Source organism: Callithrix jacchus, chromosome 15 (genome assembly GCF_049354715.1).
Source record: "Callithrix jacchus isolate 240 chromosome 15, calJac240_pri, whole genome shotgun sequence".
In the NCBI taxonomy this organism is placed as follows: Eukaryota; Metazoa; Chordata; class Mammalia; order Primates; family Cebidae; genus Callithrix; species Callithrix jacchus.
In genome coordinates, this window is record NC_133516.1 from 27,578,150 (window position 1) to 27,592,383 (window position 14,234).

At 38.2% G+C, this 14,234-nt stretch overlaps 1 protein-coding gene across 6 annotated transcripts in view; it reads left to right on the plus strand.

Moving 5' to 3' along the window:
- The window catches only part of KIF15 (kinesin family member 15), a 78,416-nt gene that overhangs the window by 50,411 nt on the left and 13,771 nt on the right, over positions 1-14,234 (plus strand). For 3 of the 6 annotated variants that reach the window (XM_054245544.2, XM_054245545.2, XM_078350620.1), the window contains 8 exons: positions 202-287; positions 1,305-1,374; positions 1,956-2,042; positions 2,667-2,771; positions 3,594-3,716; positions 10,686-10,847; positions 12,816-12,917; positions 13,523-13,687. In XM_054245544.2, the coding sequence (XP_054101519.1) occupies positions 202-287; positions 1,305-1,374; positions 1,956-2,042; positions 2,667-2,771; positions 3,594-3,716; positions 10,686-10,847; positions 12,816-12,917; positions 13,523-13,687 (900 nt within the window). The remainder of the gene's footprint in view (positions 1-201; positions 288-1,304; positions 1,375-1,955; positions 2,043-2,666; positions 2,772-3,593; positions 3,717-10,685; positions 10,848-12,815; positions 12,918-13,522; positions 13,688-14,234) is intronic. The other 3 variants (XM_002807575.7, XM_078350619.1, XM_078350621.1) reach the window with 1 other exon arrangement.

The window sequence follows — 14,234 nt, forward strand, 5'->3', positions numbered from 1 at the left end:
AAAAAAAAGAAGGGAATCGATAGCTGGTGGATTTGTCCTGGATCTGTGACTGTCCTCTTGAGTGCAGGACAAAGACGTCGTGACCTTCTTCCTTGCTATACTTGCCCACAGTGCCTGCCACCTAGAATATACTTGACATGTTTGTTGACTATACATTGCTCATAACAGTTACTTAAAATCTAATGTAATGTTGTCTTTTAGAATCTGATGGAGCTTCTTGAGACAGAAAAAGAACGTAATAACAAATTATCATCACAGTTTGAAGAAGATAAAGAAAACAGTTCTAAGTGAGTGCTATTTATCTTTTCTGCTAGTATACTAGAATATTGTTTACTATCACATTCTTTATCTTGTTGTTGTTTTTTTAATTGCCAATACCCTGTAAAGAGTTTTTTTTTTTTTAAAGCATTCAAAAGAAACAGCAGGTTCTTTTGCATAAATGGCTATGTGGAGAAACTTAATTTTCAAAACATTTAACAACTAGCTATAGTACTTTTAAATGAATAGCAATTATGGTAATCAGAACTTAGGTCCTTCTGTAAATAAATCACAGCAAATATATATCATGACTTCTAACTATTCCTTTTATTATTGGAGGGAGGAGACAGATTTTTATTTCTGTGTCTACAAAGCTTTTTCTAGCCACCCTTTGTTCCTCCTGGTCCCCTAACAGGAATGCTGCCATTTTTCTTCCCTCTTTCCAAGTTCCTCTCCTTGGTAATCTCAGTGAATCTTTGGACCTCAGGCGCTAGGGTGAGAGTCACTCTAATGAGAAGATTTTGTTTATTCAGTAGGTACTTATGGAGTTCTTCCTATGAGATTGATTTTCTTCTAGGCCCTGGTATACAGTAGTTAACCTAGAGCAGACATCCAGTTGAGAGACAAGCAATTGACCTTTACTCATTCATTCAAACATTTACTGATATCCAACAAACCAGGTACTGATCTGGTGAATGCCAGAACATTTAGAGGTGAAATAGTGAACAAAACATCCCTGTCCTCATGGATTTTACCTTCTAGCACAGGGAGACAGGTAATAAACAAATACTGTATGATATATGTCATATTAAGGAGAACTAAACACTCTGGAGAAAAACAGTCATGGCACAAAAATGGGTTCTGCTTAAATAATTGTTGAAGAAATGTGTTCAAATTTCTGATCCCCACTGGAAGGTAATGCCTGACACCAAGTGTGTGCCTAACAAAGTTCATTTGCATTGCACTTAATCTCTTCTGTACTAACAGATTCAGTTCCTGTTTTCATTGAATGAAGTTAGGGGTAAAAGATAATTCTTCTCTTCCAGAGAAATCTTAAAAGTTCTTGAGGCTGTACGTCAGGAGAAACAGAAAGAGATGGCCAAGTGTGAGCAGCAGGTAAATTTCCTATTACCCTAAATGACTTCAGCTTGCAGATGTTGGAAATTAATAAGAAAAAGATGGAATATGGGGCTGGTTCTATTATTTTTATTTTTTTCTTCTTTTTTTAAGACAGCATCTCACTCTGTCAGCCAGGCTGCAGTGCCATGGCACAGCGATGGCTCATTGTAGCTTCAACTTTCCAAGCTCAGGTGATTTTCCCACCTCAGCTTCTTGAGTAGCTGGGACTATGGGCTGCACCACTATGCCTGGCTAAATTTTTGTATTTTTTGTGCACTCCAGTGATCCACCCACCTTGGCCTCCCAAAGTTCTGGGATTATAGGCATGAGCCACTGCACCCAGACTGTTATTTTTCAAATCTTGTTTTTCTAACTCCCAGAGGGTTACAATAATAATTTGTTGGTAGTGTCCGGGTAGACAGCATAAAATCAGTCTTTCAACCCAATTTATCATTTTTTGGTATTACTCCTAGCGTAGACTCTACAATATGAAAAGCTGTTTTCAACTTATTTATCTGTGTATGTGATTAACTTTGTGATTAAATTATTCTTCTAAAAATATTTCTTTTTCACCTTAGATGGCAAAAGTACAGAAACTAGAAGAGAGCTTGCTTGCTACGGAAAAAGTAATCAGTTCCCTGGAAAAGTCTAGAGATTCTGATAAGGTTGGTAGAATTTGAAGCTATGTCCCTCTGTGCATTTTCTTATAAATAGCTAGTTCGGCATTTGTTCTCCTACCTCTTCTTGCACCTCCAGGGTGACCAATAGCTAGGATGAATATTTCTGTATGGAGTTAGGCCTTGTTTATCTTCCAAGGTTGCTAGAGAATGAAGTCTTCCACTTAAGTTAATTTTCCGTGTAACTTCAAGTACAAATTACTGCCACTTTGAATGGCAATGTTTCTAAAGCACATCCTACCCTTTTAACTAGGATGCTGATATTTATATGATCCTTTCTTCTTGACTTTAAGTCCCATGATAGAAATTTTCAAATCCCTAGTGTTGACTTTAACTAGAATAATAAAAATAGTATATATGTCCAAGTTTAAAATTAGACATAAAATTCTTCTATATCTAGCTCATATACATTCATAAAACCAAAGCAAATGGTTAAATGAAATATTTTAAAGCCATTAAAATATAAATTGATACTAATGCAACATATGATATTTTACTAAACTAAAATTGACTTCTCATATTGCCATTAGGAAAGATAAGTGATTTACCATTTAAAAATGTTCTTCTCCTTAATGTCATTGGGTATGAAGTTACTGTTTCTGTTTTCATCAGGAAGTTGTAGCTGACCTCATGAACCAGATCCAGGAGCTAAGAACATCAGTCTGTGAGAAAACAGAAACTATAGACACCCTGAAACAAGAACTGAAGGACATAAATGTAAGTTCGGTCACCAACAAGATGTTAAATTTGAGCATGAGACATCTTCATAGACTTTTCAACAGATTAACAGATACTCCACAAGAAAAAAAGATTCTGTGGTCAAAGAAGTTTGGAAATTCTAGTTAAATAAAGCTCACCAGGTCTGTGTAGTTGCAGAGTCATTATTATGGAAGTATGCAGTATGCATCTCCGGGAGACCGTGTAGGCTGCAGTGTTTCTCAGGTTCCACTGAGCTGCGACAATGTTCTCTGTGCACCATTTGGGAATTGCTGGTATAAACCGGATAAGAAACAGACTGGTTGTTGGCTGTGATAGTTAAGGCAAATGTGGTGGTCTTTAGTGGTTTTGAGAAAAAAGTAACACATTGCAGTTAAGTTCAGAGACATTAATTATTTAGAAAGTGAGTTTGTTTCCCCAATAAAAGACTTCATATCATTTCCTGAAGTTAACTACTTATTTTGTCAGCATATATCTGAGTTCCATGTTAATGCTTTTCTCCTCCTGGTCATAGCAAAGGCTTTTGTCACTCCTCCTCACTCCTCTGCTCTACAGGGAGTTTGCCCCTCTCCATGTCTATTTCTGAAAGCAGTCTCCTGGTAGAGATGACAAAACCTGATTTTTTTTCACTGATACTTAGAGGACTTTTCCATTTCTCTTCACCATTTGTACGCTTATTCTTCTATTCCTTCAGTCAGCAAGTATTTATTGAATTATCTTGTGTTAATTTTGTTATCACCTTCGAACCCAGACTCATTCTTGTTATTTTAATCTAGAAATAAACAGGTAATAAAACAGCTCTTATGACTTTGTTTTCTCCAGTGCAAATACAACTCTGCTTTGGTTGACAGAGAAGAGAGCAAAATGTTAATCAAGAGGCAGGAAGTGGATATTCTGGATCTGAAAGAAACCCTTAGGCTGAGAATACTTTCTGAGGACATAGAGGTAGGTGTTCATGAATTACAGCTTTTTTATTTGCCTTATTACTTGTTAATATGTGTATTTGTATGTGGAAGTTATTAATGAATAAAGGACTAATTATTTGGGGAGGAATAATTTTTATACAGTTTTTAAAGGAATAATTATTATACAGCTGATGTTTCTCAAAATGCTTCACACTACACAGGCTCAGTCTGCCTGCACCTCATGCTGCCACCTTGACTGCTTGCTGTGCCTGAGACCCTCCACACACGTTCACACTGCCAAGCTTCCCGCTCTGGCAGTATTATACACATCCTGTCTCCTCTCAGGAGAGGAGTCTTACTGTCTTATTGTATAGTGTGTGATAATATCTTATTGTATAGTATATAATAATACACTATACTAATGTCTTATTGTATAGTGTATAATAAAAGCAGTCATGTATAATAATTTCACCAAAATTATTATATTTTATCTAGTTGATCTGTTTTCCATTATTTGTGCTGACACCATGTTCACTTCCTATAACTGACCCCTTTAAGGGGAGCAGAGTGGAAACCGCATTTAATTGGATGCAGTGGTAGTAGCAGACAGCAGAAAAGGGCTGTTTAAACGGGCTGATTTCAGGATTGTCTTTTGCATTTTAGCTAAGGTAAGTTTTATTTTTGTTTTTTGTTTTCGTTGATGTAAATTTATCTTTTTAAAAATAAAGCAGTACAAGTTAATTTGTAACCTACAGCTAAAGGAAGTTTTTTTGTTGTTGATGATGTAAACTTATCTTTTTAAAAATTATTAAACTAGGAGCAATATGACTTCCTCCTCACCCTTCCTGTTCCTCAGCTACCCCCGTGTTACCCATTTCTTGTGTAACTTTTAAGCAGTCCTATGTACTTTTAATCTTTTTTTTCCACACAGATGATAACCTGTTGTATAAACTGTTCTGTGTTTGCTTTAGAAATAAAGGGGTTTGGGCTAAGCTATGCTACCCATGAAACAAATTCCACAAGTATTGAGTCCCATCTACATACAATCTGTATCTAGCCTGGCATTTGGCAATGGAAAGATGATTGAAAAACACTGTTACTTACATCAAAGCATACTTCTAGCTTAAGAAGTATGTGTAATATGATGTAATAACCTGTGGGCACAGAAAAGGGAAGGAGGGGAGTAATTCTGCCTAGGGAAATTCCAAAGACCTCCTCAGAAGAGAGAGTATTTGTACAAGACTTTGCCAGAGAGGGAACTTTAGCAGTGTGAACATGTGTGAAGTGTCCCAAGCACAGCAAGCAGTTAGGGTGGCCAACACGAGGTGCCAACAGTGAAGTGGAGGCAGACAGCCTGTGAAGTGAAGCATCTTGAGAAACATCGGCTGTATCTTTTAGGAAACCAAAACTGCATAGACATTGAATCCAGGCAGAAGGTCATGAGATCCGAGCCAAGAAATGCTAGTGGGAATAGGGGGTGAGATAGATTGAGTTGGGAAGTGTTTAATTGTTGGTGTCTAGTTGGATATGTACCATGAAGGGAGGAAGCAGTCAGAGTGGGCACTAAGGTTTCTAGCCTGGAGGACTGAAGATGGTTCTCAGCACATTTCAGATGAAAGAATAGAGGCCCGTGGAAAGTTAATGAGATGTATTTTATACACACCAGTTTTGAATTTTAAGGACCTGTGGGGATGGATATCCAAGATGGCTATTCCCAGTAATTTGTATTTATATCTAGCTACATCACAGAAAGGATTTGAAGCTGCTAACACACATAAGATATAAGATTAAAATAGGCCATGTGCAGTGGCTCATGCCTGTAATCCCAGCACTTTGGGTGGCCAAGGTAGGTGGATCACCTGAGATCAGGATTCCCAGACCAGCCTGACCAACATGGTGAAACCCATTCCTACTAAAAATACAAAAATTAGCTGGATGTGGTGGTGCATGCCTGTAATCCCAGCTACTCAGGAGGCTGAGGCAGGAGAATGGCTTGAACTCAGGAGGCAGAGATTGCAGTGAGCCTAGATCATGCCTCTGCACTCCAGTCTGGGTGACAGAACTAGACTCCATCTCAAAAAAAAAAAAAAAACCACATACACACACTAAAATTAGAATAAAAGGAAAATAAGGGTAGAATAGTAACAAGTTATTAAAAGCACAGGCTGTGGAGTTAGAATTCTAGCTGTGTGACCTTGGGGAAGTTAACTTTCTCCCTGTGCTTCATTTGCCATATCTGTAGAGATAACAGTACTGCCTATTGCATAAGGCAATGGTCCTCAGCCTTTTTGGCACCAGGGGCCAGTTTAGTGGAAGAGAGTTTTTCCATAGACCAGGAGGGTGAGGGCTGTTGGTTTCCGGATGATTGAAGCACATTACATTTATTGTGTACTTTATTTCTATTATTATTATTACATTGTGATACGTAATAAAATAATTATACAACTCATCATAATGTAGAATCAGTGGGAGCCCTGAGCTTGTTTTCCTGCAACTATGAGAAATAGTGACAGATCATCAGGCATTAGATTCTCATAAGGAGTGTCCAGCCGAGATCCCTGGCACGCAGTTTGCAATAGAGTTCATGGTTTTGTGAGAATCTTAACCCTGCCGCTGATTTGACAGGAGGTGGAGCTCAGGCAATAATGCCAGTGATGGGGAACAGCTGTAAATACAGATGAAGCTTCACTCACTTTCCTCCTTCTGTGCAGCCTGGTTCCTAACATGCCACAGACCGGTACCAGTCTGTGGCCCAGGGGCTGGGGGCCCCTGGCATAAGGTGTAAAGATGAACTGAGGTAATACCTGGAAAGTTCCTAGAACTCTGTCTGGCTCCTTATAACTCCTCAATATGTGTTAGCTGGAAATAGTTTTAGCAAGCCAATTGGAGAGTTAGTACACAGAAGCCACAACCTAAGGTCCTCTACAAAGTATAAGATGGTGGGCTAAAAATTCAGTTTTATACTGACTATTGCCAAAGTAAAAAGGGAAATCGAGCTATTTGAGTGGGAGTAGATAAGCAATGAAAGCTCATGCCTGTTTACCTAAAAGCTCTTTCTTTCTTCTCCCCTTTCTCTTTTTTTCTTCTTAAAAATAAAATGTGACTACAAATATTATATTTGGATTTAAATAATCGTGTTTTAGATTAATAATCTACATTTTAGATTTAAGTAGAATTGACCCATAAACAGCTAATTTGTATTCCCTTTGTGCTTATCTTCATTCTTTATTAGTTAAAATTTAGTTTTATGGCTATGGTTTGTGAATTGTAATTCAAATTGTTCATCTATCGCTGTTTTTCAACAATGAGTACTTTTAGCCAATACAGTAAAATGGGAATACTGAGTAGGACACAAACATTATAAAAACTGGAAGTTACTGTTATTTGCAGATAGTCATGAGTGTCTACATGAGTTCGGAAACTCCAAAATATTGTCTGAATAGCTATTAGAATATTGAGTTTAGTAATCAGTTAAATACTGGTCTTAAATATAATATTTATTTTATGCCGTTAACACCCATTTAACAATATAATGGAACTAAAAAATTCCATTCACAAAACTGTAGGGGAAAATTTGTAACAACGGTTGTGGACATAACTTCCCTAAGGGATATGAAAAGAAATTGAATATTAAAGAAAAAATAGCTTTATTATAGATTATTATAACAAATAATATAATTAAAATAATATTATATTAAATAACCAGTTGGAAAACATAACAGGAGTTTTTAAAAATTATCTTTCACAGAAGTAATATAGCGTATCAAAATCTTAGGGAGAATATTTGACAATTGTTAAGAACATAAAACTTTCTAAGCGAAGTGAAAAGAGACTTGGATAAAAGGATCTGAAGGTAGACTTGGACAGGAAGACCCTGTCATTTTAGAAACAGAAATTTATGTAATTCCACTTCAAATCGCAATTTATTTTATTTTTTCTGAGACAAGGTCTTGTTCTGTCACTCAGGCTGGAGTATTACCCCAGTTCTCCTTTACACCTTATGCCAGAGGCCCACAGGCCCTGGACCACAGACTGGTACTGGTCTGTGGCATGTTAGGAACCGGGCTGCACAGAAGGAGGAAAGTAAGGGGAGCTTCATCTGTATTTACAACTGTTCCCCATCACTGGCATTACTGCCTGAGCTCCACCTCCTGTCAAATCAGCGACAGAGTTAAGTTGGTTTGGTCTAGGTCCCGAGTAGCTGGGTCTACAGATGTGCACTACCACGCTTGGCTAATTTTTGGTATTTTTTGTAGAGATGAGGTTTCACTATCTTGCCCACAGTGGTCTCAAAATCCTGAACTTAAGTGATCCTCCCCGGCTCAGCCTCCCAAAGTGCTAGGATTACAGGTGTGAGCCACAATGCGTGGCCTCAAATCCCAATATAAAAAATTGATGATTTTTAAGTTCCTTTGAAAAAAATACATAAGATTTACCAACAAAACTTAGAAAAACAAGAATGCAGAGAGATTTGTAAACTAAATGGTAACCATATCCAGTGTTGGACTGATGATAGATCACTGCAACAATTTTGACCATCCACAAATAGACAGCAGTGAATATGAAGGAATTTATGGTAATGGTAAAGGAAGTATTTCTCAATGGTGAAGAAGAAGTAGGTTTAGTCAATAAATGTGATGGGAAAATTGTCTGACCAATTTGAAAAGATATCAAAGCCAAAACAAATTCTTACATGGATTAGAGTTCTGTACAAATGATGATATCAAAGAAGTGCTAGCAAATACAAATACAAGCCAGGCATGGTAACGCATGCCTATAGTCCCAGCTACTCAGGAGGCAGACGTGGGAGGATTGCTTGAGTTCAGTAGTTGAAGTCCAGCCTGGGTAATGTTGGGAGAGCCCCCATCTCTAAAACACAAGAGGGATGGACATGGTGGCTGACACCTATAATCCCAACACTTTGAGAGGCCAAGGCAGGTGGATCACTTGAGGCTAGGAGCTCGAGACCAGCCTGGCCAGCATGGCAAAACCCCATCTCTACTAAAAATACAAAAATTAGCTGGTTGTGGCGTACACCTGTAATCCTAGCTACTTAGGAGGCTGAGGCGTGAGAATCACTTGAATCCAGGAGGTGGAGGTTGCAGTGAGATGAGATCACACCACTGCACTCCATCTGGGCGACAGAGCAAAACTCTGTCTAAAGAAATAAATATATAATAAAAAAAATTTTTAAAGGAAGAGAAAAAAATACAAATACATAAAAAATCTTGAGTTATGTGACACTTTGAAAATATCTTCATACTAAGGTTAGAACCCTTATGGGAGGATTATACAATATTAAAAACAAAAATTCTAACAATAGACAGGGGAAATCATTTGCCACTAATGACAGAGGATGTAACCACCTCAATTTATACAGAAGCCTTTAGCACGATGAGAAGAATAGAAACATGGCTGGTGGAAAATGGAAATACGTAGCTCCCCAGAGAAGGAATATAGTGGCACAAAACCTCTTTGGAGTCAGAAAAATACAAATACTCCTGAAACACCAGGGATTTGGTGTAGGTCCAGTTGCTTGCCATGTAGAAAGCCAATCACTGAGTCAAGGAGTATTGCCAGGAAGAAGGCTTTCAGTGGGTGCCATAGCCAAGATCATTCTCAAACCCATTTCTCTGGCTGACTAAAATTGGGAGTTTATATAGCAAGAGAGCAAGGTAACCATGTGTAGGAAAGGAGGAATTAGGGAGGGGTAAGGAAAAGGAGTTGGTTAACAGGAAACAGGTTGTCAGTTAGGCAGCCATGACAGGTGAGGAGTCTGGCATCTCATTTGTCCAGTTGCTGTGATCTGGTATGTTTCAGTTCCTTGATATTATCTGGGAGGCCTGGTTCCCTGGGAAAGGAACTCAGATAAGACAAATAGAACTTTCTTATGTTTTAAGCCTGGGATGGCCAATTTTTATATTTATTCAAGAGAAACCATAAACATCAGTTCTAGGGGCCACTTGGGCCATTTTCACAAATTAAAAGAAGAGCCATTTTCTAATCTTATAACTGGTAAAGTTTTAGACCTGAGGAAGATGTGCAGACAAGGGTGATTATTCAGACTTCTGGAGGAGTTTACATTCAGCCTTTGGGGAGGCAGTCTGGGAATACATAGCCTTACATTTTTTACATATGCTTTGAGTTTGCACTTTAAAAAATTTAGTTTAAAGAAATAATCTGGACATAAGAATAAGGTGCATATAATAGTGAAAAATTCAAATCAACCAAAATATTTAGTGATGGATTAAATTGTGGTGCATCCAGAAGATGAAATGGAGCCCACACAATGAAGAGTGAGTATCTGGAAAAATGTTTGTGATCTCTCTCAAGTTTTTTAAAAGTGTGTGTTTATATATCTGTATCTATACATCTCTGTATACAGACACACACACACACACGTACATTTTGAAAGGAAGAATAAGTAGAATCTGCTGTAATTTGGTAGGAATTACATATAATGTATACATAGGAATTATGTATGCAGCCTATAGGACTTCCAATGTTCTGTGCCACTTTCCACAAAGCTACTCCCTGAAACTTTGATGGCCTATGATAATATATCATAGTCTGGTGAACTGCCCATCCCCTCCCCAACTGGCTGATGGGGGCCCATCTTTACAGCTAATTACCTTCCAGTATATAAAGCACTAGAGTTATTAGTGAGACAACAAGTAACCAAGAGATCTACGAGTCCTCCCCAGGAGAGAGATTGGCTTTGAGATCCTGGGGGTGAGGGGAGAGTGCAGTTAAACCTCAAACCTAAAGTACAGTTAAACTTCAACTGGGATACCGTATAAATTCACTGTAATAATGTTAATCTCTAGACCTGTTCATCTAAATATTGACTGATTACTTTGTCTTAGAATGGATTAGCATGCAAGCAAAAGAAATTGGTTTTTATGTAAAACTTTCTTTGTCTGTTTAAAATTGTACATAGTAATGATTTGGGAATCCTTATTGGAGTACCACAATTAAGAAATTATTTGTGATGATTGTCTCCTAACAGAGGGATATGCTCTGTGAGGACCTGGCTCATGCCACTGAGCAGCTGAACATGCTCACAGAAGCCTCAAAAAAACATTCAGTGCTGCTGCAGTCTGCCCAGGAAGAACTGACCAAGAAGGATGCCCTGATTCAGGAACTTCAGCACAAGGTCAGATGCACACAGGTAACACTCAAGATGGGAGACAGGAGGCCCAGTACAGTGGTTCACTCTTATAATCCCAGCACTTTGGGGAGCCGAGGCAGGTGGACCACTTGAAGTCAGGAGTTCCAGAGCAGTCAGGCCAACATGGTGAAACCCCATCTCTACTAAAAATACAAAAGTTAACTGGACATGGTGATGTTTGCCTGTAATCCCAGCTACTTGGGAGGCCAAGGCACGAGAATTGCTTGAACCCGGGAGGTGGAGGTTGCAGTGAGCCAAGATTGCACCACTGCACTCCAGCCTGGGTGACAGAGTGAGACCTTATCTCAAAAAAAAAAAAAAAAAAAAAAGGATGAGGGACAGGAGGAATCCACAGTTGAGCTTGTCATGACATTCCTGCATCGGCCAACTTCTCCATGTACAAAGGGGAAGTTAATGGAGTGTCCTTATCTGGACTGAGACTTGCTCTGCTGCTTCCCACCCACCTTGGGTCCTTGACACATGGGAGCCAGTTCTAACTCCTGTGGTGAGGTTATAAGCCTTTTATCGTATGTTTGGTGGTGGCTGTTGTCATTTTATATTTTGTATTTTTCTCAAATGACCTTTTTGTTACTTGTGACACTTAGAACATTTTTGAAAGTATAAATAAATTTGTGAGAGAAAAGGAGATGATTGGGTTATAATAGCAACGAAGTTAGCCCTAGATTTCACAATTACTTAAAAAAAAATCAGGCTTATTATAATATCTTATTACTTTTCAAATTATTAATCAAGTTCTGAAAAAATAATGTAAACATAGCGTGTTTCCATATGCCATGGGAAGCCTTTTTTAATATAAGTGACATTCAATGATGCATCTTTTGTAATTGACAAATAATAATTGTGTATGTTTATAGGGTGCAGTGTGATGTTTGTTATATAATCATTGTGGAATGATTAAATCAAGCTCATTAACAGCCATCATCTCACATACTTTTTTGTGAACATTTAAAATCTGTCCTCTTAGCAGTTTTGAAATATACGTGACATTATTATTATTAGGTTGGTGTAAAAATAATTGTGGTTTTTACTATTACTTTTAATGGCAGAAACCACAATTACTTTTGCACCAACCTAATAACTGTAATCACCTTGCCCTGCAGTAGATCTCCAAAAGGTATTCCTCCTAAGTGAAACTTTGTACCCTTTGACAGACATCTCCCATTGAAGATTCATGCCTCCTCCCACCCCCCACCTCCTCCCCTCAGACTCTGGTACTCTCCTCCTCTATGAGTTCAACATTTTTGATTCCACATATAGGTGGATTCAAAGATTGTGTGGTATTTGTCTTTCTGTGCTAGCTTATTTTACTTGGAACAGTGTCCTCCAGATTCATCCATGTTGTCACAAATGACAGAATTTGCTTCCTTTTTAAGGCTAAATAGTATTTCATTGTGTGTATATACAGCACGTTTTGTTTACCCATTCTTGGCTATTGTGAATAATGCTTCAAAGAACTTGGGAGTACCACTGTCTCTTCAACAGACTGATTTTAATTTCTTTGGATATATATCCAGAAGTGGGATTGCTCAATCATACAGTAGTTCTATTTTTAGTTTGTTGAGGAACTTCCATACTATTTTTCATAATGGCTGTGCTAATTTACATTTCCAGCAGTACACAAGATTCCCTTGTCTCCACATCCTCACCAAGACTTGTCTTTCATCTTTTTGATGATAGGCATCACTATCAGGTGTAGAATCTGCTATAATTTGGTAGGAATTACATATAATGTATACATAGGAATTATGTATGCAACCTATAGGACTTCTAATTTTCTGTATTTGTCTTTCTGTGCTAGCTTATTTTATCAGATGTGAAGTGACATCTCTGTGGTTTTCATTTGCATTTCCCTGATGATTGGTGATGGGAAGTTTGTCTTTTCTATTTGGACTATGTACCCCATATTAATCTCTAACTTGTAACCTTATATCTGTTCAATGTTCCCAGCTAAACCAAGAGAAAGAGGAAGTAGAACAGAAGAAGAACGAATATAACTTCAAAATGAGGCAGCTAGAACATGTGATGGATTCTGCTGCTGAGGATCCCCAGGTACTTTTCAGAAAAAGAGATTATTTCAGGGGGAAGGAACAGTTTTATAAATGATGAAAATTTGGAAATTATGAAGACCATAGTTTTGTGTTTTTCAAGAAAAAGATTTTTGCCAATACCCTCTGTCTGCTTTTTACTTGATAGAAGCACCAGTCTTTTATTTACTTGGAAAAGAATTAGAATAGTAAGCTAAATAACTGGAATTTTTTATTTGGTTTGGATTTTTGTTTTTGAGATGGAGTCTCTGTTACCCAGGCAGGAGTGCAGTGGCGTGATCTCGGCTCACTGGAACCTCCACTTCCCAGGTTCAAGCAATTCTCTTGGAAGTAGCTGGGACTAAAGGCGCACACCACCACACCTGTCTAATTTTTTTTTCCATATTTTAGTAGAGATGAGGTTTCACTGTATTGCCCGGGCTTGTCTCCAACTTCTGAACTCAGGCAATCCGCCCACCTCGGCCTCCCAAAGTTCTAGAATTACCGGCATGAGCCACTGCGCCTGTCCGTAGCTGGAATATTTTTTATGTGCTTGTTGTTTACATTTAAAATGAAATGTTTATAATATCACTTAATTGGATATTTGAATGAGATATGATTTTATTTTAGAGCCCTGAAACACCACCTCACTTTCAAACACATTTGGCAAAACTCCTGGAAACACAAGAACAAGAGATAGAAGACGGAAGAGCCTCTAAGACTTTTTTGCAACACCTTGTAACAAAGCTAAATGAAGACAGAGAAGTCAAAAATGCTGAAATCCTCAGAATGAAGGTAACTAGATTTTTTTTTTATTCAGTAAATTTAATTCTTTTTAAAGAGACAAGTCTCACTATGTTGCCCAGGCTGAGCTCAAGTGATCCTCCTGCCTCAGCCACCCAGTATCTGGCACTGTAGGTGTACGCCACCATGCCCAGCCAGCAAATTTAATTTTTTAAACTAAGCAGCATCCTCATGGTTACTGAGGATACAAAATTCAAAAGGCACAGAACTGAAGGGTAGACAGAGAAAAGTATTCCTTCTACCCCTGATACTAATCTGCCTATGTTGCTTTTCCTGGAGGCCCCCAGGGCAGCCCCTTTCATTTAGAGCTGTTCAGTGCATGCATAACCACATCTCTAAACATTCTCTCCTGCCCCATTTAGTTTTTACACAGTGGTGTCATATCATACAGGTTGCGCCAGGTATGCTCTCATCAGGAATGAAGGTGAGAGCATGTTTCCTTAAACCTCATCTCATGGTGCTATCTGAATTTCAGATCTTCGTCCATTTAATAGCTAAAGCATGCTATCTCAGTGTAGTTTTAAATTTATATTTTTCT